The 24,708-nt window shown below is 42.2% G+C and overlaps 1 protein-coding gene across 1 annotated transcript in view; it reads left to right on the forward strand.

Moving 5' to 3' along the window:
- POLR1A (RNA polymerase I subunit A) overlaps positions 1 to 24,239 on the forward strand; it is a 39,128-nt gene extending 14,889 nt beyond the window's left edge. The window contains exons 16-34 of the mRNA XM_076335733.1: positions 79 to 262; positions 2,271 to 2,353; positions 2,472 to 2,630; positions 2,963 to 3,061; positions 3,960 to 4,112; positions 4,303 to 4,385; positions 5,135 to 5,300; positions 5,824 to 6,045; positions 8,991 to 9,205; positions 9,837 to 10,004; positions 10,944 to 11,079; positions 12,100 to 12,257; positions 13,192 to 13,306; positions 13,934 to 14,044; positions 14,914 to 15,192; positions 16,323 to 16,523; positions 17,292 to 17,409; positions 18,668 to 18,832; positions 23,225 to 24,239. Of these exons, the coding sequence (XP_076191848.1) occupies positions 79 to 262; positions 2,271 to 2,353; positions 2,472 to 2,630; positions 2,963 to 3,061; positions 3,960 to 4,112; positions 4,303 to 4,385; positions 5,135 to 5,300; positions 5,824 to 6,045; positions 8,991 to 9,205; positions 9,837 to 10,004; positions 10,944 to 11,079; positions 12,100 to 12,257; positions 13,192 to 13,306; positions 13,934 to 14,044; positions 14,914 to 15,192; positions 16,323 to 16,523; positions 17,292 to 17,409; positions 18,668 to 18,832; positions 23,225 to 23,325 (2,916 nt within the window). The 3' untranslated portion in view covers positions 23,326 to 24,239. The remainder of the gene's footprint in view (positions 1 to 78; positions 263 to 2,270; positions 2,354 to 2,471; positions 2,631 to 2,962; positions 3,062 to 3,959; positions 4,113 to 4,302; positions 4,386 to 5,134; positions 5,301 to 5,823; positions 6,046 to 8,990; positions 9,206 to 9,836; positions 10,005 to 10,943; positions 11,080 to 12,099; positions 12,258 to 13,191; positions 13,307 to 13,933; positions 14,045 to 14,913; positions 15,193 to 16,322; positions 16,524 to 17,291; positions 17,410 to 18,667; positions 18,833 to 23,224) is intronic.
- The last annotated feature ends 469 nt before the right edge of the window (positions 24,240 to 24,708 follow it).

Below are 24,708 nucleotides of genomic sequence, written 5' to 3' on the forward strand. Positions count from 1 at the left end.
TTACACAGAAAAACCTGTAGAGATCATAATGAGATCAAAATTTCTGTTTTCCTGAATAGCTGTGTTTTTATTTTTCAGGTTATTATTAGAAATGGGGAATTACTGTGTGGAGTGTTGGACAAAGCTCACTTTGGCAGCTCTGCCTATGGCCTGGTCCACTGCTGCTATGAAATCTATGGGGGTGAAACCAGTGGGAAGGTGCTAACATGTCTAGGACGTCTCTTCACTGCTTATCTGCAGCTGTACAGGGGATTTACAATGGGTGAGTTACACAAGGACTAATTCACTGGTGCTGTAGTGCAGCACCTCCTGAGGTATAGAACAGACATTGTTGGGCATAATTTACAGAATTCTTAGCAAGTATTAAGTTTCGCAAGACTGTCCTTGAGTGGGATAGCTGTTTGCCAACCTTTTTTTTTCTTCTTTTTTTTTTTTTCTGGTTGGTGCATAGCTTGCCTTCTAAGCATAAAGAGAAAGTATAATCTTGAGTGTGTCCATCAAGTTCTCTCTTCTATCCTGCCTAGTCAAAGTGCACACAGCCTAAATGTGTTGAAATTTTGTTTAGATCAAAACCTCCTATGGGTCTTTGTTATTTTTACTTCTCTGAAAAAGAATTGTTGCATAGAAACCAGAACAACTGATAAAGCGAGATGGAAGAACTTTGAGGGGTTATTAATCAAGTCTTGCATATCTCATTCTACTGTAAATCTTTTGGTAAATGTTTGACTTTCATTACAGCTTTGCAAACTCATACAGAAATGCACTTGGCACACAATAAAAATTTGACCCTTACTGTACTCTCTCTTCTTGCAATAGTTGTAGTATTTCAGATTACCGTGTAGAGCTTTACAAGATGTTTTTATACTAATGAAATACTTACAGTATATAGCAGCAGGAGGGTTTAAATTGGCTTTTATCTGAAGGCACAAAATGATCACTTAAGGGTTACCTAGACACGGTCAACTGGTAGGCAGCAGTAGTGAGGAACCAACAGACTGCTGTGAGCCAAGAAAAAGGGAGGAAGATCTATTGAAGTGAGGAAGGTGATTAATTGACTGTAAGACACAGAAGATATGTCTTGAGAGCCAGGGTGCAAAAACTAGTTAGGCAAAGATAATGAGCCGGGGGTCACTAGATAGTTAAAACGTCAGAAAAAGAGAAGTGGGACTGGAGCAGGAGTCTGGGATTTGATGAAGATTAGATGATTCGGGACTGAGCAAAATGAGACTTCGGGATGAGACGAATAAGGTTCAGGACAAGGAGACAAAGTAGAAGAGACAAAGTTGTAGTGGGAAAAGGAGAGCAGGGGCTGGACAGAAAGAGTGAGGGTAGAGGGACATACGATGGGGCCATAGGCTCCTTTGCCTTGTAAACGTGTGTGAGACTCACTAGTGAAGCGTCCCACTTGTCCCCCTAGAACTGCTGTACATGTAGCCTGGGAGGAACCTCCAGGTGATCTAACACAGCTCCCTGCTCAAAGCAAGTCCTGCCAGATGAGCTTGTGCAGAGCTGTGTCCAGTCAAGTTGTGAATATCTCCAGGGGTGGTGATTGTACGACCTCTGGGCCCCTGTGCCAGCATTTGATCATATACATTGTCAAAATTTTTTTCCTCTTGAAGAAAATTTTCTTTCCTTGTATCTCTAAAGGACAAACAAACAAACACATCTTTCAGGCTCTCCTCATCCATCGTGTGCTCCAGCCAGTTTAGTGACTTTTGCAGGACTTCTTACAAATGGCCTACAGGAAGGAGTTAGGGTTCCAACCTTTGATTTGTTCTAAATTGTTGTTCTCCTGGTCCTGTCATCACAAGGGTCTGTATTTTTAGTTTACCTTTTTAAAACTATGAAATGACAAATGCTCCAAAGGTCAGTCAATAGGAACTTGGAAGTGGATGGAAGAGAAAAAAGTTTGATGTGGCTGGCCTGTAACATGTTTGTTTGCGTGCAAGTGCACCGATTAAGATTTTTGTAGACACTGTTGAAGTTAAGAATTCTTAAGTTAGGGAGTTGATTTTGCACCCTTAATGCTTAGCTTAGCTGATGTTGCATGTTTTGTTGACAGCCTATGCCTTCTCCCTCAAAAAGCCACTCAGAATTTTTTTTTTTCTTGTCAAACTGCAGTTATCCTGATTTTAACAGTTATTATATCTTTAATTGTGACTTTTTTTCCCCAGCTTTTTGCTCTCAAAATCCCTGACACCAAATGTGGTTCCTTCCTCAACTCTTTTTCAGTTTAGATCATTATGTGCTGTGTCTCTCTTCTTTAACAGGGATTGAAGATATTTTGGTTAAACCTGAAGCAGACCACAAAAGACAAAAAATCATTGAAAAGTCAAGCCAGCATGGTATTGAAGTAAGTCTGTCTTGCAGAATTCCCTACCCCCCCACCCCCCCATTTAAAAAAATTTGAAATCCTGCCCTATTTAATCATGCCTGCTTAGCACCTAAAAACCCCCACGTTTCACTTTCAGGCTGTTCGAGCTGCTCTTAATTTGCCAGAAACTGCATCATGTGAGGAGGTCCAAGGGAAATGGCAGGATGCCCATCTCTGCAAAGACCAGAGGGATTTTAACGTGGTTGATCTGAAATTCAAGGAGGAAGTAAACAGTTACAACAATGAAGTTAACAAGGTTGGCATTGAGGCATCTGCATATACTAATCTTGTTTGGAGACTTTCTTATTAAGTCAATGTAATGTTGATGAGGGCTGCCTGACTGTTCTGGAGGCTGAAGCTTTCCATCTGTCCCCAGCATGAGGCTTCACATACTGCCTTGCCAGTGCACCTCAACCTTGTCCTCCCTGAATGAGAAGATGGCTTAATATTCAAGATGCTTTTAAAATTATAAATAGGAATGTTCGTGGTTAGTCATGCTTTCACTTTTTTAAAGCCTTCAACAGGAATTGCTTTGGTTTATTAATAATGGTTTGGTTTTGTTCCTTTCACCCCATCACAACTCTTTAGGTTTGTATGCCCCTTGGTCTCCACAGGAGCTTTCCAGAGAACAATTTGCAGTTGATGGTACAGTCAGGAGCCAAAGGATCCACTGTAAATACAATGCAGGTAATGACAGCTAGAATACTTAGCAGCTACATGTGTTGATGCGATTTGTCCTAGAATGTAAGCTATTGAGAAGCGCTTGTGCAGATACCTAATACCAAAGCAAGATTTTTATTCAGGGCTTCGGGAGTGGAGGTCTTTGGCGTAAGAAAATTTTAGAAGAATGTAATAAGGACCTCAGTGGGTGATGGAGGAGAGTCAATATTTATTATAACTTTCTATTTTTGAATCAATACTTAGTACATTAGGATTTATAGCAACTGCAGAGCTTCTTGTTAAAAGGAATGCTGCAGATTATACAGACAAACCTACTGTAGGAGAAAGGCCAGGAAGAGTTCTCTGTTGGAGACTGACCCTTCTGTTTCCTTCTTCCACTACTGAATAGGAAATCTTACTTTGATTTTGGTACAAATGGCAAGGATGCTTTTTCATTTTGCATTCTGCAACACAGACACCAAGCAAGAAACACTCTCTATAAAAAGGCCATTTAAAATTCTGTCTCTGCTGGGAGAGAATGACCAAAGCTCAAGAGAGAGGGGTTTTTTGTTCTGTTTTCAGTGCACTGCTGAGAGGTGGTGAGGGTAATGTAGGGGCCTAAAAAATAGTTACAATATTTTAGTTTCTCATCTATTTGTATTAAAATAAACATACAGAATGAGAATGGCAATGTTGAAGATGAGTCAGGGGGCTGGAATAACTTAAAAAACCCAGATGAGATCTACATGCCTTATCTGCTGATCAGTAGCAAGAACATTTAATGAACAGGTCAACATTTAGTTAAAGAATATTTAGTGAACATTTTAATTTTTTTACTATGTTTTTCAAGAAAAATTGTTGGGACTTAGGTGAGAAAAAAGCTGGATGGAAAAGTGATGTTTCCTTTTTTACTGTCCACGTTTAGATTTCTTGTTTGCTGGGCCAGATTGAGTTGGAAGGTCGAAGACCCCCACTGATGGCATCTGGCAAATCGCTGCCATGTTTCCAGCCTTATGATTTTTCCCCTAGCTCAGGAGGATTTGTGACTGGCAGATTTCTCACTGGGATCAAACCTTCTGTAAGTTGAATACTGCTTGCGCTTACACTGAAGCTTATTTAGTTCTTGGTATTTTAATACAGTGTTTGCGATGATAGATAAATCGACTTTGTTCACACTACTTTCATATGTAGCTTTTGAGAAAGGTCATAAATTGCCAGTCTCAGTGTACTTCTCGGCAGAATGCTGATGCGATTGTGCTTATGTTTAGGAATTCTTCTTTCACTGCATGGCTGGCAGGGAAGGTCTTGTGGATACAGCTGTCAAAACCAGCCGTTCTGGGTACCTACAAAGGTAAGAGGCTTGTTTTAGAATTTGAGCCTTTAAAAGGTCCCTTTTTTAGTTTGGTTGGTTGGGGTTTTTGTTTGTTTTTTTTGTAGAGTACTGTAGACTATATTGCTTAGATTAACTTCAGTGTACTTGCTTTTTAGAAAAGTGTTTACTGTCTGAGTGTTGAATGTTTGTTCTACAGCTGACTTTCTAGGTGACTAGATCAAGTGGAACTTTATCATCTCTAACTTATCTCTGGCACATAGCAACAGCAATTTTTCCTTTTGGAGAAATCTTTTTCCTGATACAAGTAAAGATGTACACATTCCAGGCAACTCTAGTTTTTCTTGGCCACATTGTGTGGCCTTCGTCTTTATTCAAGGAACACCTCCAGTATCTGGAAGAAGATGGAACTTTTTAATTGTTTCAGAGTGTAGTGATGGGTTCTAGAGAAGGGATGCCCCCTTCTTTCAGACAGCTGTTTAAGAGTGACAGCAAAAACAGACAGTAATTTGCTATTTCATTTTAAGTCACTTTAGTCCAAGGAAACTGGATGGAGCAACATGCAGAAAGCTTTGCAGTATCATTACACATTTCACCTGTGTGTCATGTCTGTATGATTCTTTTGGCTTCCAGAATTCCTGATCAGCCCTTAAGTGCACTTAAGGTATTAATGAAAACAGTATTTTTCATGTTAGACTTACATCATCCTTGTTGCTTTGTAGCCTCTAACAGCGTTGGGTTTTTTGTTTGTTTTTTTTTCTTTGGAACAGATGTATCATAAAACATTTGGAAGGACTGGTAGTTCAGTATGACCTGACTGTACGAGATAGCGATGGCAGTGTGGTGCAGTTTCTGTATGGAGAGGATGGGCTTGATATCCCTAAAACTCAGTTCTTGCAACCTGAGCAGTTTCCCTTCATTGCAGAAAACTATGAGGTAGAACACTTGAATCTTAAGTATTTATATGGGGTGAAGGGGAAGACTGAAATGCACGGTTAACATCTGGCATATCCGTTAGGGATCCAGTGGCATAGTTGTTTCAGTCACTCTCAGACTAACCTACATTTTTATTTGCCATTGTATTCAAAATACAGAAGTGAATCTTAAGTCTGTGGCATGATTTAAAGCAGTCTCGATTTCAACAGAGCACCCAGTGCTCTCCCTATTCTCGTCTGTCCTAACTCTGCAGCTGGGTTCAACACAGATGACTTTACTCTTCAGTCTGTCGAGTTTGATTAACTTCCTTTTACTAGTATCATCAGTGGTTATTAAAGAATGGCAATGGTCACATAAAGATAGAAGGAGTTTTGTCTCAGTTGGGTTGAAAACCAATTTTTAAAATTGTTTTACAGCAGCTGAACACTTTAAGTGGCAGCAGATGACCTTTTCAGTTTGCTTTGCCTTTTCTGCTACCGTGAGCATAGAGAGAAGAATAATCATACAGATAACTTTCTTATAGGTAATCCAGAAGACAAACCATCTGGATGAAGCTTTAGCAAGGATGGAGTCTCACCAAGCTAACCAGCAGTTCAAAGCCATCAAAAAGTGGCGAGCCAGGCACCAAAACTCTGTGCAAAGAGAAGGAGGTTTTCTGATGTTTTCCCAAAAGAAAATGGCAAGTGTAAAAGCACAGATTCCAGGAGGAGAAGTCAAAAACGGAAGAGATCCTGCTACTTTACAGGTAACACAGAAGCAGTTGAATTGACAGAGCCCTTTAAAAAAAGTTGCAGAAGTCAGTGATTTTTTTTTCTTTTTTAATGGCTTTTTATAGAATCATAGAATTGTTTAGTTTGGAAAAGACCTTTAAGATCATTGAGTCCAACCATTGACCTAGCACTGCCAAGTCCAACCGTTAGCCTAGTACTGCCAAGTCCACCACTAAACCATGTCCCCAAGTACCACATCTACACATCTTTTAAATACCTCCAGAGATGGGGACTCAACCACTTCCCTGGGCAGCCTGTTCCAATGTTTCACCACTCTTTCAGTAAAGAAATTTTTCCTCATGTCCAATCTGAACCTCCCCTGGCACAACTTGAGGCCATTTCCTCTCATCCTATCGCTTGTTACTTGGGAGAAGAGACCGACCCCCACCTCGCTACAACCTCCTTTCAGGTAGCTGTAGAGAGCGATGAGGTCTCCCCTCAGCCTCCTTTTCTCCAGGCTAAACAACCCCAGTGCCCTCAGCCGCTCCTCATCAGACTTGTTCTCCAGACCCTTCACCAGCCTCGTTGCCCTTCTCTGGACACGCTCCAGCACCTCAACGTCCTTCTTGGAGTGAGGGGCCCAAAACTGAACACAGTATTCGAGGTGCGGCCTCACCAGGGCCGAGTACAGGGGCACGATCACTTCCCTACTCCTGCTGGCCACACGATTTCTGATACAGGCCAGGATGCCATTGGCCTTCTTGGCCAACCTGGGCACACTGCCGGCTCATGTTCAGCCAGCTGTCAACCAGCACCCCCAGGTCCCTTTTCCGCTGGGCAGCTTTCCAGCCACTCTTCCCCAAGCCTGTAGCGCTGCATGGGGTTGTTGTGGCCGAAGTGCAGGACCCGGCACTTGGCCTTGTTGAACCTCATACAATTGGTCTGGGCCCATCGATCCAGCCTGTCCAGGTCCCTCTGCAGAGCCTTCCTACCCTCCAGCAGATCAACACTCCCGCCCAACTTGGTGTCGTCTGCAAACTGACTGAGGGTGCACTCGATCCCCTCATCCAGATCATTGATAAAGATACTGAACAAGACCAGCCCCAAAACTGAGCCCTGGGGAACACCGCTCGTGACCGGCCGCCAACTGGATGTAACTCCATTCACCACAACTCTCTGGGCCCGGCCGTCCAGCCAGTTTTTGACCCAGCGCAGAGTCCACCTGTCTAAGCCGTGAGCCGCCAGCTTCTCTAGGAGAATGCTGTGGGAGACGGTGTCAAAGGCCTTACTGAAGTCCAGGTAGACCACATCCACAGCCTTTCCCTCGTCCACTAGGCGGGTCACCTGGTCATAGAAGGAGATCAGGTTGGTCAAGCAGGACCTGCCTCTCATGAACCCGTGCTGGCTGGGCCTGATCCCCTGGTTGTCCCGCTCATGCCTTGTGAGCGCCCTCAAGATGAACCGCTCCATAATGTTCCCTGGCACCGAGGTCAGGCTGACAGGCCTGTAGACCACTTCCCCGGTCCTGCTGGCCACACTATTTCTAACACAAGCCAGGACGCTATTTGTCTTCTTGGCCACCTGGGCCAAGTGTCCCAAAGTGTTTCACAAGTTACCTTTTGAAGGAATCATATGTCGGCTGTGTGTGTGATGAAGCTGAGATTCTTTTGTTAAAGCCTATGGGCCCTAGTGCTAGGGCAGAGGCCAAAAACTCTGAGGTAAAGCTGGTTTTAGAAAACTACCCATTTTGTGGGTGGTTTTTGGGGATTGTTTTTATTGGGGTTTTTTGATGGTGGATTGGGTTTTTTTAATGTACACAGAGTAGATCTCTCTTGGATGGACAGATATCTGCTAGCTGGATGAGAGCCTATGTAAATACGAAGATCAGAGGGCTGAGCCAGCCCTGCCTAGTGTTTCAAAAAAGTACTCTTGCATAAGCCTCTTGTACGTCAGGGCACTAACCTATATGTTATGACTTCTAATGAAGATTGTACATGTGGACACAAAATGCAAACAGGTGCTGCTTCACAGCCTTGCTTTCACAAAGAATTTACCCTGGTAGGACGTGGGCAGTTAGCATGAAACTCCAAGTTGAAGGTGTTGAGATATATAACTCTGTTAGCTTGTCTGCAAATGTTATGCCTAATCACTGGTTAATTTATCAGCGATGCTGAATTTGTGTTGCTATTGGCACTTTTGATAATGTTGAAAACAATTTGGCCTGGGGATTCATTCACTATTTGTTATTTTTTTTCTTTTAGTAGATTAGGTAGATACAGATACCTGTTTATCTCTGTCTTAGTATATTGTAAAGCTCAGTGGACAGACTTCTGTGTCACAAGGCAGTTCCTCCTTCATGAAACAGCAAGGCATGTAGAAGATACGTTTAGCTTGTTTTCTGTATTACTTTTTTTTTTAAGTCGGTATTAACTTTTTCCTTTATTAAATGCAACATTTGAAATGTTACTTGAAAGACTAGCCAACTGAAGAATTGAAGTAAAACGGATTAGCATGGATAAGATGCAAGCTACATTCAAGGTCTCTGCTGGACTATTGTGCTTGAATATTGACAGCTTAAAATCAGAGAAGCTCCTTTGTCATGCCAGCTTTAGACAGGCGAGGTGGTAGTCAGCTATAAGTAAAGATTTAAGTATGTCAAGGGTGTTCACTCCCAAGTTAAAATCATTCTTAGAGGGCTGTATTTCACTGGTTTCTGGAGTAGTTTCTATGGATAGCTAACTGACTATTTCAAGCTTGTAAAGAACCTTGAAATCATTTGGGATCAAAACTGTAAGTATCAGAAAATGGAGAACATATTTGTAGCGGAGTTGTTTGCTATGTGTTATATACACCCGGAGGTTTTATATAGGTAATCTTTTCTTCCTTCGCTATTACTTGAGTGCTGGTGGAAGCAGTGTTATTTGGTTTTGGTCTTATTGTAGATAAACCAGTCTGCTTAAAAATCTCCTCTTATTTTCAGTTATTGAAGATGTGGTATGAACTAGATGAGAAGAAACGAAGAAAGTATCTGAAGAAGACAAATAAGTGTCCTGACCCAAGCCTTGGTGTTTGGCGTCCAGATACTTATTTTGCGTCTGTTTCAGAAACATTTGAAAACGGAGTCAAAGATTATATCAACAAATGGGAATCTGAGAACAGACGAAGTTATATGCGCCCAGCACTTTCTTCTGATAGGTAGTAACTTCAGTGTCTTTACTTCTTTGCACTGAGCCAGAAAAACTAACCCTATTTTTGGACTGAGTTTGCTAAAGATGAAGTGTCTTTATCAACTCTTGTTTTTGTTGTGACCTTTGTGAAACAAAGTAGTGGGTTTCAGAATAGTTCCTGGAAGCCAAGTGTGCTTAGTATGCAGTGGAGAGGCCCTGGTTATCTGTTTCTTCCAAACCTGAATTTTCCATGCTGCTAAGGCTTTGCGGAATAACAGCAGCGTATTGCTGTCCCCCTACATATAAAATAATACTTTACAGTAACAGTTAAAAATGAACATGTGCTCTTGCTGCACCTTGGAGTTAGCGAGGCAGTTAAGACGAGCAAGTGAGAGTAAATAGACTCTCTTTTGACATTCTGGGAATTAGCAGAACTAAAATATGGTTTGGCTGAGGCCCCAGTTCTGTGTTAATGGGCTGTGTTTGTCAGATCAGATTGGGATAGACAATTTTACAGTTTCTGGAGTGTATTTATCTATAAACTACCAGGAGAAATTGGCTGAAAGAGGTAACTTTATTGAACTGAGCAATGTTGCAGACTCTTCCAATTTCTTTATTTTGTACTATGTTGAGCTAAACCTGTTCTTTCCTGTCTTCAGATTAAAGGATTTGTTGTACTTAAAGTGGCAGCGATCTCTTTGTGACCCAGGAGAAGCTGTGGGTCTTCTTGCAGCCCAGAGTATTGGGGAACCTTCCACACAGATGACTCTGAACACCTTCCACTTTGCTGGCAGAGGTGAAATGAATGTCACATTGGGTATTCCAAGGTGAGAAAACTCTGTACTCAATGGCTCCTTTGCCATTTTTGGCACTTGTGTAACAGTGTTTAATCTCACTGGCAGGTATATGTGTAATCTTGAGGGCAAATAATCCTTCAGTTTAATTGTAAATTGTGCCTGTTCAGAACTATTTTAACGTTTTACAATTTTATGGTTGTTTTGGTTCATTTTCCAGATACAAAATATCTGTGAAGGCCCCTTACTCTTATCTGATGTATAGCAAATGGCTTATTTGTTTCCGTATTTTATTCAGTACGGTATAAGCTTAAAGAAATGGTGCTTTGTGGGTTTGCCCTCTGCCAACCTCTTCTTCCCCCTGCTAACTTGTAAACCTATTTCTTTCACACACAAAATTTCACTGCAACTATGAAATCTTGCAGGTATTACGATCACGTATGTAGAAAGAGACCTGTTTTATAGCAGCCAGGTTTCCACTGGCTCTTCTGTATGGTGACAGTGACTTTATCAGTGCACACGTGTTTACCAGCCAGTCATCAGCTTGTTCTGAATAACATGGGTGCCGACCCTGGCCTTATGCGTAGGTGCGTGATGCCTTAGGTGGGAGATGGCTGTGTTACTTTGGAGAAGCAGGGGAGAGGGAGAAAGTATGAGGAGCATACATTATGCATTTGTAGGAAACAGGCTTCATTAGTTCTTCTGTTCTTGGAACAACTTACTATCATCTGTAGTCTTTTCCTGTAATTGGGGTGATAATCTAATTGAGGCGATAGAGCTACTGTTGTGCTCTGCCTGATGAAGAACCAGAAGAGTGAAAAGGAGCAGTGCAATGGTAACCACAGCTCTTGATGCATATGGCTTTGGTGGAGCTGGCAGTTGCTGCATGCTGCCTAATTAGATGAACTAGATACTTACTTGATTGCATAGTGCTTTTATCACTTAATTTGAAAGATCATTCTTCATTTAAAGGTTGCGGGAAATATTGATGGTAGCCAGTGCAAATATTAAAACGCCAACGATGAGTGTTCCTGTGTTCAATACCAAGAAAGCTCTCAAGAAGGTGAAACAGCTTAAGAAACAGCTCACAAGAGTGTGCTTAGCTGAGGTGAGCCCCTTATTCAGTGTATCCTTTGAGAGTCTGCAAAACGAAATTTCCTATTTGAGCTCATCAGTTAGTCTGGCTTTGTAGCAGTTTCCATTTTTGAAGGCTCACGTGTGGGTGCTAGATGAGAGGGTCCTTTCTTTTCACCTCTTGCATACTGAACCTGTAATATCTGCTAGGAAGTGTAGCATTGAAAGGAATTGCAGTTACCATGGCTGTATGAGACTTAAATTCAATTTAACCTGCAGAGCATTGTCACAGGCTACAAACTCTCTATATAACCTAAAGGGGGAGGGTAGTAATTCATACATAGCAGCAGTATAATGGCAGGGAGGATTTATGTTTTTCTGCTGTAGCCTTGTTTGTTTTTTTTCTCAAGCTCAATTTTGTCACTCTCTAGAATTGGGAGGGGGTTTGTTTTGTCTTTAAGAGACAAGCTAATCTGGCTGTGACTGGCATAGTAGAGACCTTTCTGTTTGTCCCCCAACCCTTCCTAATCTCATACAAGTGGTTGTGCTCAATAGAAGCAGAATGTGTGGCTCCTTGGAGACTCGATATACTGAAGTCTGATGTATTCTGTGCTCCCTCTCTTCCTAGGAGTGCAGTCTTTGTTGTGCTCTCCTGCATGCCCTACCCTCTTCTGTCTTACTCTTTCAAGCTGAAAGCGGGAAGGATAGAGTTAAGACTCAGCTCTGTGCTGAAATACTGTCATGCTCAATGAGCATGGTTCAGTAAAATGAAGCTGTCGGCCCACTAAGAAGTGTAGTTTCCTGTGAAGGAGTCGGGTGAGAGATGAAGCTGTTCTCCCAGTATTGTCTAAGTTAATTGCTGGGAGGAGTATAAGCTCCAAAAAAGGGCAGTAGGGTAGAGTCCTTTTCCCCAAGAGCTGCGACAAAGCCTCCAGAAAAGTTTGCCAATTAGCCTTGTGTATTTCTGGTCTCCTATGGAAAGCATTGGAGTTGCAGGAAGTAAAGGAAGTGTCTTAATCGAAGGAGTAATGTTCCTACTCGTGGCTTTTTGAAGGTCTTGCAGAAAGTTGAGATAGAGGAATCCCTGCATGTGAAGTGCAAGCAGAACAAACATCGTCTCTACAAAATCAAATTCCATTTCTTGCCCCATGAATATTACCGAGAGGAGAAGTGTGTGAAGCCCAGGGAGATCTTGCACTTCATGGAAACAAGGTGAGTTTGCTTTCAGATATTTTAATATTTGCTCTTCTTTTGCCTTTCCGTGGGCTCTAAGGGTCACTGAATGTCGTTTATTACTGCTGCTATGGCTTTCAGAGCGACAGCTTTGCAGTTGCTTTTTATGTCTTGAATAAAACTGTGGATCTGTGGCGTGATGACAGTGTAGAATTGTATCATGGCAGATCTTTCACACGTCTGCAATATACTCGGAGAAGAGCCATATAAGCAATATCTCATTCCTTATCTTTGGATGCTTAAGCATTTATTACCAGCAAAAATGTTTGAATACTTCAGGTATCCCTTGGTGCTCTCATTGAACAGAACTAAACCGTAGGGGTTTTTTTAATTTTTTAAAAATAAATAAATCGGAAAAGGCTGGCTTTTTCTTTCCCCTTTCTTTTTTTTCCCCCTGCTTCCTTCCCCATGTCTGGCCAAATCTGTGTAGTTGAAAGTAGAACGTTTAATGATAAGAGTCTATTGAAAGCTATTTTTGTTTTGCAAAAAGGCTTCATTGATTTCGTCTTCCTTCAGGCCGCATGAGTTCAAGCTGGGTTATTTTATTTAACAATTTTGCATGTGCTCGTTGGTTTAAAAAAGAAGAAAGTCCAGTAGTAAACCATCTCTTCTGAAGGTCAGTTTGACGTGCAGATTTTATGTCCAGATGAGCTTATAATTTTAAGCTTTGGATGCATGGCTACATCTGTGATTGTAAGAGAGATGATACCAACCTTTTGATCCCTAAAGGAATGGGAAAGGGACAAGAAGGAAAATTACTTGCCTTATCCTAGAAGTGCTTTTGCATCCACGAGAAAATATGTCCTGTCACGAGTTGACTGGCTTCTTAAACAAAATAAATTCATTTTCTGACAACTTGAAATTGACTGCGGTACTGCTGAGCTTTGACATTCTGGGTTGCTGCTTCTTTCAGGTTCTTTAAAATTTGTCTGGAAGCAATTAAAAGGAAGAACGCAAAGGTGTCATCTTTTACTGAAGTCAGCACCCGGAAGGCAACTCGGAAAGATTTAGATAGTGACCAAGACAAGGTACAGAATAACATTACCTGAAAAATGCCTCGCTTCCTTTACCTGTTTTTGAGAACCAGAATTTGAAAAAGCTGTTTCAATGTGAACGCGAAATGTGTGAATGCTAAATTACTTCTTAAATATTCTCTTTATGCATTCTCATAAAATTAACAAGGAAATTAAAGTTACTGTGTATTAAATCCTAATTTAATTAAGACTGTACTCTGAAACTGCCTGTTTATTTTAGCTTCAGTGAGATAAAAGCATATTACTCTCCATTTGCTCCCAGATCAATGTCCCGTTGTAGCAGTGGTTGTCAAAACTTTGGGGAAGATCCTTTTTTTCATTGAAAGGCTTTTGCATGTACCTTCTGCCACCCCTCTCCCAGCAAGGGCTGTCATATAAGCAGGGTGATAGCTTATCTATCTTGTAGACATTCATCTTGTTTAACGTTAAAGTTATCATGAGTTATAAGTTCATTATTTCTTTATAGTAGTGGGCTTATAGAAATTAATTTGTTCTTAAAGGTAGAACATTGAACAAGGGGTTGTTAAATTCCAAATGTTTGGCTAAAGCCTTTTGAGGCAGTTGATGCTTCCTAGCAGAGCCAGCCTGATTATCTGGTCTGTCATGGATTTCTAAACACAGAATAATCAGGAAGCTCCAGCAGAGGAAGAGGAGAACATTGTTGATGCAGAAGCTGATGAAGGGGATGGTGATGCTACAGAAGCAAAACGGAGGAAAAACCAAGAAGAAGAGGTAATGATTTCATAGGTGCTCAGCACTGCACTTTAATTCCCAATTTCCTCTGCCTTGGTTTGAGTTGGGAAGGAAAGATTCCATTGAAACAAAATGCTGAAAAAAAACCCCAAACCCCACTTCAAAGGGGATAGGAAAGTCTCTGCTTTGTGCTGATCAGTTTTGATTTGGATGGAGGGAAATCTACAGCAGAAAATGTGGGCTGAGACTTGTGATGACCATGGGTCATCATAGTTGAGCCTGATCACTGCTGTCCTTTAAGAGTAATACAGAACCATGCGAGTTAGAGACGGAAGAGATCTGCATTCTTCCAAAGCCTTGTTCCTCGGCCATTGGGTAGATGTGTCTGGCAATCAGGTTGTCTGTGCTGTAGTTCACCTTAACTTTACCTCTTGCTAATTTCATGCCATTAATTGTTTTTAAAGCTTTACTGTGGTTCTTAATAAATATTCTCCCTGGCTCTGCATGTTTTTCCGTGCTCACTACTTCATAATTACTGCTTAAAAGATAGGTTGCTGTAATTTCAGCAAGAGGGTAGAGTAATTGAAAATCCTGAGGGAATCCCATCATCAGAGTTGGATTATGGGAAGAGCCTTTTTTGGGCGGAGAAAACTAAATTCTGCTACAGTCCTAATAACCTGTAGCATCCCAGACTGTATTGAGGAATAACGGCAAGATTATAAAGAAATAGAGACTGAACTGAAGCTGTTGTATCATTTTTCTTTACAACAGAATTACATTTCCCTTGTGTCATAGGTGAGATGCTTGTAACTCAGCTGTCAAGAATATTCATGAATAAAACTGTTCATGGTGCACTTTGTTTCTGTATCTGTTCTGGCTCAGATGAATACAACATTCTTTCTTTGCAGGTTGATTATGAGAGTGAAGAAGAGAATGGGGAAGAAAACATTGATGAGAATCTAGAAGATGAAGAGGCTGAATCGGAAAAAGAAGAAAGGACTCCCAGTGCAGAAGATCAGATTGGAGCAGATGGTGATGAATCTCAACATCTTTCCTTTATGTCTCAGACTAAAAAAGAAAAAGATCGATTGCTTCAGTCAGCAGAGGTGCGAGTAAACGCTGTTCTGGACAGCCACCCATCAATACAGGATTACACGTTTGACACTGAAAATGAACTTTGGTGTGAGGTAAGATGGTGGTGCCTGGAAACGTGTGTGTGTGGTTGTGCCATGGTTGCAGGTAGCTCCCATAACAGATGGATCTCTTCAGTGGAGTGCTGCTGTTTTGTCTCGGCACTCCTGTATTAATACAGAAAAGTGGCAGTGCAAAGGTACTTCTTGACATAATTTTTAGCAACCCCTAACTTTCAGAACCTCTGATGAATTTTTTTTTTTTTTAAAGGTAACTGACAGGTTTATTGTGGTTTAATCTTTAAATGTATGATGCAGCACTGTGTAGCTCCTGATTAATAAAAGTGATGACTGGACTTTTGAAAGAGGCTGTTTAGGAACGTGTCCTCAAGGTGCTGGGCAGAAGGGGAGCTTTATATTGGGAAGCACATCTACTCATGGAGGAATTTAGGATGAATAAAACTGGACTGCTTAGTTGTATGAAATAGTAATTAGAGGGGACAGAAATTCTTGACCAAATGTGACAGTGGCAGTTGAAAAAATCTGGCAGGAATGTGAATTTCATAGATCCAGAAACATTTCACTCCACCTGTTTTTAACAAACCTATTTTAACGCTTCCAGAAATAAAACTTTTTGTTTCAGATCTAGCTAGGAATTTTATCCTATGCTCTTCCCTCGATTCTACTCCCACATTCCTCCCAAAAACATCTCCAGCAACAAGCTGTCTTTGACCTCAGCTATGCCTTGTCCACCTCCCCAGTTTTCCAGTTTAGCTCGTGCTGAAAAATCTTATGCCTTTACTTTAACCTGACCTAATACTGCTTTGAAATTGTCAGAAGATGCAACAAAATCAAACAAGCTGCAGGTGTCGAGAAACTTGCATGGTCCTCCTGCAAGACAGAAGGGAAAAATCTAAACATCCTGAATGAACAGCTTAAAAAACAAACCCCAACTGACGTAAGTTCAGAGATCTTGAAAGCAATGTGGATGAATGGTCCTGGGATGTAGTGTTCTTATTAGCATCATTCAGCTGTAATTCCAGTCAGACATTTATATTCCTAAGCACACAGCTAGGATAATCCCAGTTGTTCACCTGTATGCTTTTCGCCTAAAAAGAAGAGGCTGGCTATTGAGCCTAATGATCAAGTTTCCTTACAGAACACTCCGTTGTTTTTTCCCTTCTTAGGTTTCATTGACGCTTCCGTTGATGAAGGTGTACTTCGATCTCTCCTCCTTGCTTGTCTCTCTTGCACGAAGCACAGTCATTCATGAAGTGAAGGGGATCACACGATGCTTGTTGAATGAAAGTACCAATAAGCAAGGAGAGAAGGAACTCATTCTGCATACCGAAGGGATAAACCTTGCGGAGCTGTTCAGATACTCTGATGTATGTAATCTATTTATAATCCCAAACTTGAATTATCTTTTGTGTTCTAGGGAGAGACGGTGGATGATGGATGCCATTTAAATTTGGCAGGTGTGATGTGTAGCCTTTTCAGCTCTTAAACTCTCTTCCTCCTCCTTTTTACTCCCAGATGTGTTCAGAGCTCAGCAGAGCCTTTTCTCAAGGGCAGCTTGCAAATCAGTTCTTGTGCAGCAGCCCAGTGTCTAATGACAGATAATTCCACACCGTGCTTGTAACTGTCTCTAAATATTACTTGAGGGAGTTCTTCCATCTAAATGAATTGCAGTACTTGGAGATGAATAGTTCTGTTATGCCATCTAGCCCATAACTCTACAAATACAGGATTGTTTTAAGCTACATCTCTGCTGCTTTTGCTAAAAGTTCTGGCTGGCTGAGACAGACTGGGCATTACATTGTGTTGCTTGGAAGACTTTAACATGTTCCTCTGCTGCTTGGAATGGTTTGTTTGTTTGCTTTTTCTAATTTCATATCATTTTCTCCTGTGGTGAGTTTTGATTCCAGTACTCTTATTCATCTATATAATGCTGTGATCACTGGCTTAAACATATATCCCCAGAATCATTTTTGTCTGTACTGGACTCTGAGCTGCTGCCTAGTTGTTCTGTAACCATTGGTGCTGCTTAAGCTAATGAAAGATAGAGAAAAAAGCTAACTTAGCTTAGCTTAAGTTATTTGGGAATACAGAGTAACTAGTGTCCTAACTTGCATCTGTGGGTTTTTTGCTTTCAGATTTTGGACCTGAACAGACTTTATTCCAATGATATTCATGCCATGGCTAAGAATTATGGAATCGAGTCTGCCCTGAGGGTGATTATAAAGGAAATAAAAGATGTATTTGCTGTATATGGTAAGATTTCTTTGTACTTTTAAAGATAGTCTTTATTATCATTAAGATGGGAAACCCCAGCCACAGTGCTTACAAAGTTATGGTTTTGCATGATCTTTTCATTTATATGTGTATTTTTAAGTCGCACCTTTTCATCATTTTAATTGTTATAGTGCCTTCTGTGAAGACTTCATTGGGTAATTGTTAGGTTCCATTTAATTGGTAGAAGATTCACTAGACAAGGTTGAATTTATCCCCCCTTCACACAGCTTTTCTATACTGGTATATTTATTTTTTGCAAGCTGGAAGGTCAAGACCAATTAACTATTCATGTGTGAGGAAGCTAACTGTTAGACTTGTATAGTGGCCCTGAGAATAGGATTAATCTTGCCTCATTCTAGCTTTTTAACGATGGGAGTCTAGGCTCCCTTTGTAGTTGAGGTTTTTATACCTTTCTTAAAATAGCTGTGCTGCATTGTCTGAATGTTCTTCTCTCTGCATAGATTATTCAGAGAGTCCAGGCAACTAGCTTAGGGAAGATGCCTGACTTCATAGGCTGCTAAAGTTAGGCATGTAGAATTTGCCTTAAGTGAGCTAAGTCTTGCTATGAATTAAACTATTGAAAAGAGGGAAGATTAATACAGTGGGAATTTAGCAACCAGCTACATAAAACACATTTGCCAGCAGGCAGCCCAGAATGGTCTGACCTTCAACTTGTTCAAGAACTGCTAGGCAAATGTTGACAGAGCTGTTAATGATCCCCCATTACACTGACTCCACAAGCGTTATTTAAAAATAAGTGCTATTTCTTTTTAGCCTAAACGGGGTTTTCTGTGGATGCCTAATATCATGCACAGAAAATACAAGAACCTTCCTGACTCCGATGCCTAGCTAATGCAGGCCACCAGGTGAGGGGCTAGAGCTCTGTCCCATCACAAATGGATGGATGTGATCCCCTTCCGCATAAAGAAAGATGATGCAGACCTTACTGATTGTATGTAGAGAAACTCTGCTGCCTTACAGCACTCTTGACATTTTAGTTTCCCTGGAGAGATACTGTTTTGTATTATAGTGAGGTCTACCTCTCTTGAGAGGATATTTGAGGGGAGCAGTTAAGCCAGCTACGCACAAAGAGGTACAACTGCCAGTAGAATGTTAATAGAGATGTTCTCCATGGTGATTAAATTCAGGGGGTTTAATTTAGACCTGATTTATTTAAAAAAACCCCCAAACCTTAGCCCTTGAATGCTCTGATGATTGCTCTTTCTTGTGTTCTTAGGAATTGTGGTAGACCCTCGGCACCTTTCACTTGTGGCAGATTACATGTGTTTTGAAGGATTTTATAAACCGCTGAATCGTTTTGGAATTCAGTCCAACTCCTCCCCTCTGCAACAGATGACATTTGAAACCAGCTACAAATTCTTGAAGGAAGCAACAATGATGGGTAAATGGTTTAGTTTGACATACATTGCTGCAGCATTTCACATATGCTTTGTTTTCCACTTTCCAGTATTTTGAGTAATGCATAATTGCATTAGAAAAAATGCCAGAGGCTAAAATTTTAATTAAGCCCCTGCCTAGGAAAAGGTTCCAGATGTTTTTAATAAAATTCTGTCAGCTTAAATGAAGTCAGCTCCCACATGTAATTTGTGGGGTCTGCGACTCCTTTCTTTAAGAATTAGATAGGCATTTTTATAACAAACCTTAAGATGGTTAAGATTTGTTATAGCAAAGCCTTTTAACAGACTACTAAATATGCCTTCTGTCTCTACCATTAAAATTGTCATCTCTGCTTTGTTGTCATGTCTCTATTATAACTCCCATATTTTCATCTCTTCTCTAACCTTGCTATTTAGAATTTTATTGTGAGAACAGTCCTCCCGGTTGTTACTTTGATACTGCTTTTCTTCTGCTTTGTAGCAATTTACTCTCTTCGCTTTTTTCCTCAAACACAGACAAAGGGTCAGACTCGTTTGTCTAATGGTAGGTTTCTCGTGCTATTTGAGATGCCCAAGAGTATCCTTTCTGGCCTCTAGTTGCTGCTCTGGAAGGTGTAGAGATCACATGGCTGTGTGGATCTTTTAGGACATCTGAAACGGCACTAGCCATCTACATTTAGGAGTTCTATCCAAAAAACTTACACTTTAAGTCTGTCATTAGACAGTTTGCATGGTGGTTGGAGGCCGTCTTGGGCTTAGCGACCATGAAATGGTAGAACTCTCAATTCTCGGTGAAGTAAGGAGGGGGGGCAGCAAAACCGCAACCATGGACTTCCGGAGGGCAGACTTTGGCCTGTTCAGGACGCTGGTTGAGAGAGTCCCTTGGGAGACGGTCCTGAAGGGCAAAGGGGTCCAGGAAGGCTGGACGATCTTCAAGAAGGAAGTCTTAAAGGCACAGGAGCAGGCTGTCCCTGTACGCCGTAAGAAGAACGGGGAAGACGACCGGCCTGGCTGAACGGGGAGCTCTTGCTGGGACTCAGGAAAAAAAGGAGAGTTTACCGCTTGTGGAAGAAGGGGCAGGCGACTCAAGAAGAGTACAGGGATCTCGTTAGGTCGTGCAGAGAAGAAATGAGAAAGACAAAAGCCCAGCTAGAACGCAATCTGGCCGCTGTCGTTAGAGACAACAAAAAATGTTTTTAGAAATATATTAATAACAAGAAGAGAGCCAAGGAGAATCTCCATCCTTTATTGGATGCAGGGGGGAACATTGTCACCAAGGATGAGGAAAAGGCTGAGGTACTCAATGCCTTCTTTGCCTCAGTCTTTAACAGGCAGACCAGTTATCCTCAGGGTACTCGGCCCCTTGAGCCGGAAGACAGGGACGGCGAGCAGGATGAACCCCCCATAATCCAAGAGGAAGCAGTCAATGACCTGCTACGCCACCTGGATGCTCACAAGTCTATGGGGCCAGGTGGGATCCACCCGAGAGTGCTGAGGGAGCTGGCGGAGGAGCTCGCCAAGCCACTCTCCATCATTTATCAGCAGTCCTGGTTAATGGGGGAGGTCCCGGATGACTGGAGGCTTGCCAATGTGACGCCCATCTACAAGAAGGGCCGGAAGGAGGATCCGGGGAACTACAGGCCTGTCAGCCTGACCTCGGTGCCGGGGAACATTATGGAGCGGTTCATCTTGAGGGTGCTCACAAGGCATGAGCGGGACAACCAGGGGATCCGGCCCAGCCAGCACGGGTTCATGAGAGGCAGGTCCTGCTTGACCAACCTGATCTCCTTCTATGACCAGGTGACCCGCCTAGTGGACGAGGGAAAGGCTGTGGATGTGGTCTACCTGGACTTCAGCAAGGCCTTTGACACCGTCTCCCACAGCATTCTCCTAGAGAAGCTGGCGGCTCACGGCTTAGACAGGTGGACTCTGCGCTGGGTCAAAAACTGGCTGGACGGCCGGGCCCAGAGAGTTGTGGTGAATGGAGTTACATCCAGTTGGCGGCCGGTCACGAGCGGTGTTCCCCAGGGCTCAGTGTTGGGGCCGGTCTTGTTCGATATCTTTATCAATGATCTGGACGAGGGGATCGAGTGCACCCTCAGTAAGTTTGCAGACGACACCAAGTTGGGCGGGAGTGTTGATCTGCTCGAGGGTAGGAAGGCTCTGCAGAGGGACCTGGACAGGCTGGATCGATGGGCCCAGGCCAACTGTATGAGGTTCAACAAGGCCAAGTGCCGGGTCCTGCACTTGGGCCACAACAACCCCATGCAGCGCTACAGGCTTGGGGAAGAGTGGCTGGAAAGCTGCCTGTCGGAAAAGGGACCTGGGGGTGCTGGTCGACAGCCGGCTGACCATGAGCCGGCAGTGTGCCCAGGCGGCCAAGAAGGCCAATGGCATCCTGGCCTGTATCAGAAAGAGTGTGGCCAGCAGGAGTAGGGAAGTGATCGTGCCCCTGTACTCGGCCCTGGTGAGGCCGCACCTCGAATACTGTGTTCAGTTTTGGGCCCCTCACTACAAGAAGGACGTTGAGGTGCTGGAGCGTGTCCAGAGAAGGGCAACGAGGCTGGTGAGGGGTCTGGAGAACAAGTCTGATGAGGAGCGGCTGAGGGCACTGGGGTTGTTTAGCCTGGAGAAAAGGAGGCTGAGGGGAGACCTCATCGCTCTCTACAACTACCTGAAAGGAGGTTGTAGCGAGGTGGGTGTTGGTCTCTTCTCCCAAGTAACTAGCTTTGCTACCCATTACAAATGGGAAAAACTCTCAAAAAAAAGTATCGGAGATACTTTTATCACTGAATTCCTTTTTGTTGATGCTGTTTTATACCTTTTCTGGGAAGGTAATTTGGGTTTTAATGAATAGTATTGATTAGAATTGACTTAATTCACCTAAAAATCAGAAAGGAAAAGTGTAAATCTGGGGTGAAACTGAATAGAAGAGGATGTTTCTTGCACAGTTGCGCTCTCTCTCTGGATTTACATTATATCACATATTGACTTAGAAATAAGATAAGGTTTTTGCCAAGTAAAATGTAATTATATTTATGGATAATATTATGAATAAAGACGTGAAGTGCACACTGACAGAAGAGCACGGTGAATTGGCAGGAAAGCGACACTGATTACCAGTTACTGATTTCACCACAGTGGAAATCAAAGTCATAATGTGGATTGCAGCAGTCTGGATCTAATTTGCTTTCATGTAACTGATAACTTGACTGTACATTTAAAGAGATACTGCAAGGGTGCCCACTTATGGCCCTGATCAACAAGAAGCAAAAAAGGCGGCTTGTGACCACTACGCACAGCTAGTGTAAGAAGTGCCACTAGAGTGCAGGTGTGACCCAGCAGACTGTTGGTCAGCATTTAGTGTGCAGAGAGCACGCTTGCATCAGAAGTGAGATCCCTTTGGCTGTTAGCTCGAAGAATAATTCTTTGTTAGCGTCACATGAGCAAACAGGACAGTTATGACTGTTTTTTTTAATGATCTAACAAAGGAGCTTTTTCTTTTCTTCAGCTGACGCGCATTTAGGAGCAGCTATTTAATTATTCAGCCGTAGCTGAGATCAGAGCCGCAAGCACATGCCGTGCACTGTGCTATGATGCAGCTCCTCCCCCCGCCCCCTGTATGATAGAAAGCTCAGTACATTTTGCTCAGTAGAATAAAGATGACCCAAACTTATCAAAAGTTTTAACTGTTTTATTTCCAATCTTCCAACTGCTCTAACTACCAGCAAGCTGGAATTTTGTCGTTAGGATGAATGAAAAACAGCCTGGATGCTTATAAAAACAGCGAAAGCAAAACAGTCCTAGCCAGACATGTCATCTGGAGAGCTTCCAAATTTCTGTGACACTATTTCGCTACAGTGAGTAACCACAAAATCAAAGCAATTCATGGAATGTCTCTCCAGTGAAAAGTTCTCTTCGTATCTAGGCAGAAGGATTTAAAATCCACATCAAAAGGATTCACTCTGACAAAGGAAAAAGGCAGCAATGAAAAGGGAATCTTTTTGGTTTTGCCTCACTGATGTATTTTTTTAGCGATCTATTTAATCAGCAAAATGTGTTCACTGGAAGGTGAAGTCTGTTCTCTTAGAATTCAGAACGCGTTGTCTTTTCATGCTGAATAGGGAGGGTTTAATACTGTGTGGCCTAATTCTCTGCTTGCACAAAAAGATTGGGATGAAATAATAGTTGGGGTAGGAGGGGTAGGAAGAGTTTTGGACTCCTGCTCTCAGAAATACAAATTCAGTCTGAACAGTAGGTGGCAGTGCCTTTCTGAAACTAGAGGGGCTGGACCAGATGACTTCTTGCACGTAAACCAAAACTCTTTCTTTTCAGCACGGACCTTTGAGAAACTTCTGGAAACGTCCTAATACGATTTTGTTTGAATTCTGTTACAGGTGCCCATGATGAACTGCGATCCCCTTCTGCATGCCTAGTGGTTGGAAAAGTTGTTAAAGGAGGGACTGGTTTGTTTGACCTCAAGCAACCCCTCACATAGTGTTTTGGTTATAACTTAAGGATTCTGACTAAAATGTTCATCCTAAGAGATGCGTATGCTCTACCGCTATGCAACAAGGGCACGTACTGTGTCCCCAGTCATCTTCCCTGTGCCAACAGGTTTGTTAATCTGGATACCTGATGAGCCTAATCTATTTAATGAGAATGTCTGCACCTATAGGAGCTATCCTTTGATCCAAAGAACCATTCATTTACTGTTCATTAATGCAAAAAATGAAATTATTGGCTTACATGGAAAAGAATAAAATGAAGGAGACCGTCTGGGTCTCAAACAGGCCGTGCAACAGCTGTGGCAGACAGAAGTCAAAGCAGAATCTGTTTGTGCTGTCTAATTTTTGTGGGGCAGAATCCCGTCGGGGTGGGTAGTGCCAGTTGCCACGCGGCTGTTACGTGGCAAATTTCCAGTATTGGAAAGAGCATTCAGACTCACGGGTGTAGCTGGGCAGCGCTGTGCTGAAGCTTCAACATTGTACTGAAGCGTCTGTGTTTGAGGCATATCCTCTTCTTTTCCTGTACTTGCGTGCACTGCCATGACTTTCATAAGCTTTAGAGGATGCATTTTCCTATTCTGCTACTTCATTTTTTAAGAATTATGTGTCTGTGACACAATTGTTGAAGTTCTTTATTAGCCGAAGACGGGAATTCAGTTTTTGTGGTTTCTATAGGCATTTGCCAATGCCTACTCTTACGACTTCTTTGTACGAAACAGATCTCCGCACAGTGAGAAACCTGACATTTGATAAAGATTTATTCCTTCAGTGGCAACGTGAGCTGCTGTAACAGTGACTACACAAAAGACTCCTGTTAAGAATTACCGAAACAGAGTTTTTTATCTTTTTTTGCTTAAATATTCTGTATCAAAGAGGATATTTAATAAAGGACACTGTGAAGAGATATTCTGAATGCCCTATTATGTGGCTGTGTTACCAAGGGAATTTTGTCATGTGACCAACAGCCGTCGCTTTGACTCTGATGGCTGTTAAAAATCATGTAGCCGAGAGCTGTTAGCCACTCTTCAGAAATCAGACTTTCTTGTTTATACATTTGATTTTAATCAGAATGCAATGCGCGCAAGTAGTTAAAATTCCTCGGAGCTTGCTCACTGCCATCTAGGCAAGCTTTCTAACAGATTTCAACCCCTGATCATTCTCAGTGGTACCTCTAAGCTAGTGGAAAAGCACCAGAGCTCACTTAGCCAGCTGAGGAGCTCCTACTTCCAGTGGAGCTGTGCTAAAGGGGATCAGATCAGAGAGTGGGAGACGTTGGCTTGGGATTGTGAAAGAGCCTCTGTGGAGTATCTTCATGGACTTCATTCTGCCTCAGCCCCTTAAAACTGTGTCAAATGTACTGCAAATGGTGCTGA

The sequence above is a fragment of the Aptenodytes patagonicus genome, chromosome 4 (assembly GCF_965638725.1).
Source record: "Aptenodytes patagonicus chromosome 4, bAptPat1.pri.cur, whole genome shotgun sequence".
NCBI classification, from domain to species: Eukaryota; Metazoa; Chordata; class Aves; order Sphenisciformes; family Spheniscidae; genus Aptenodytes; species Aptenodytes patagonicus.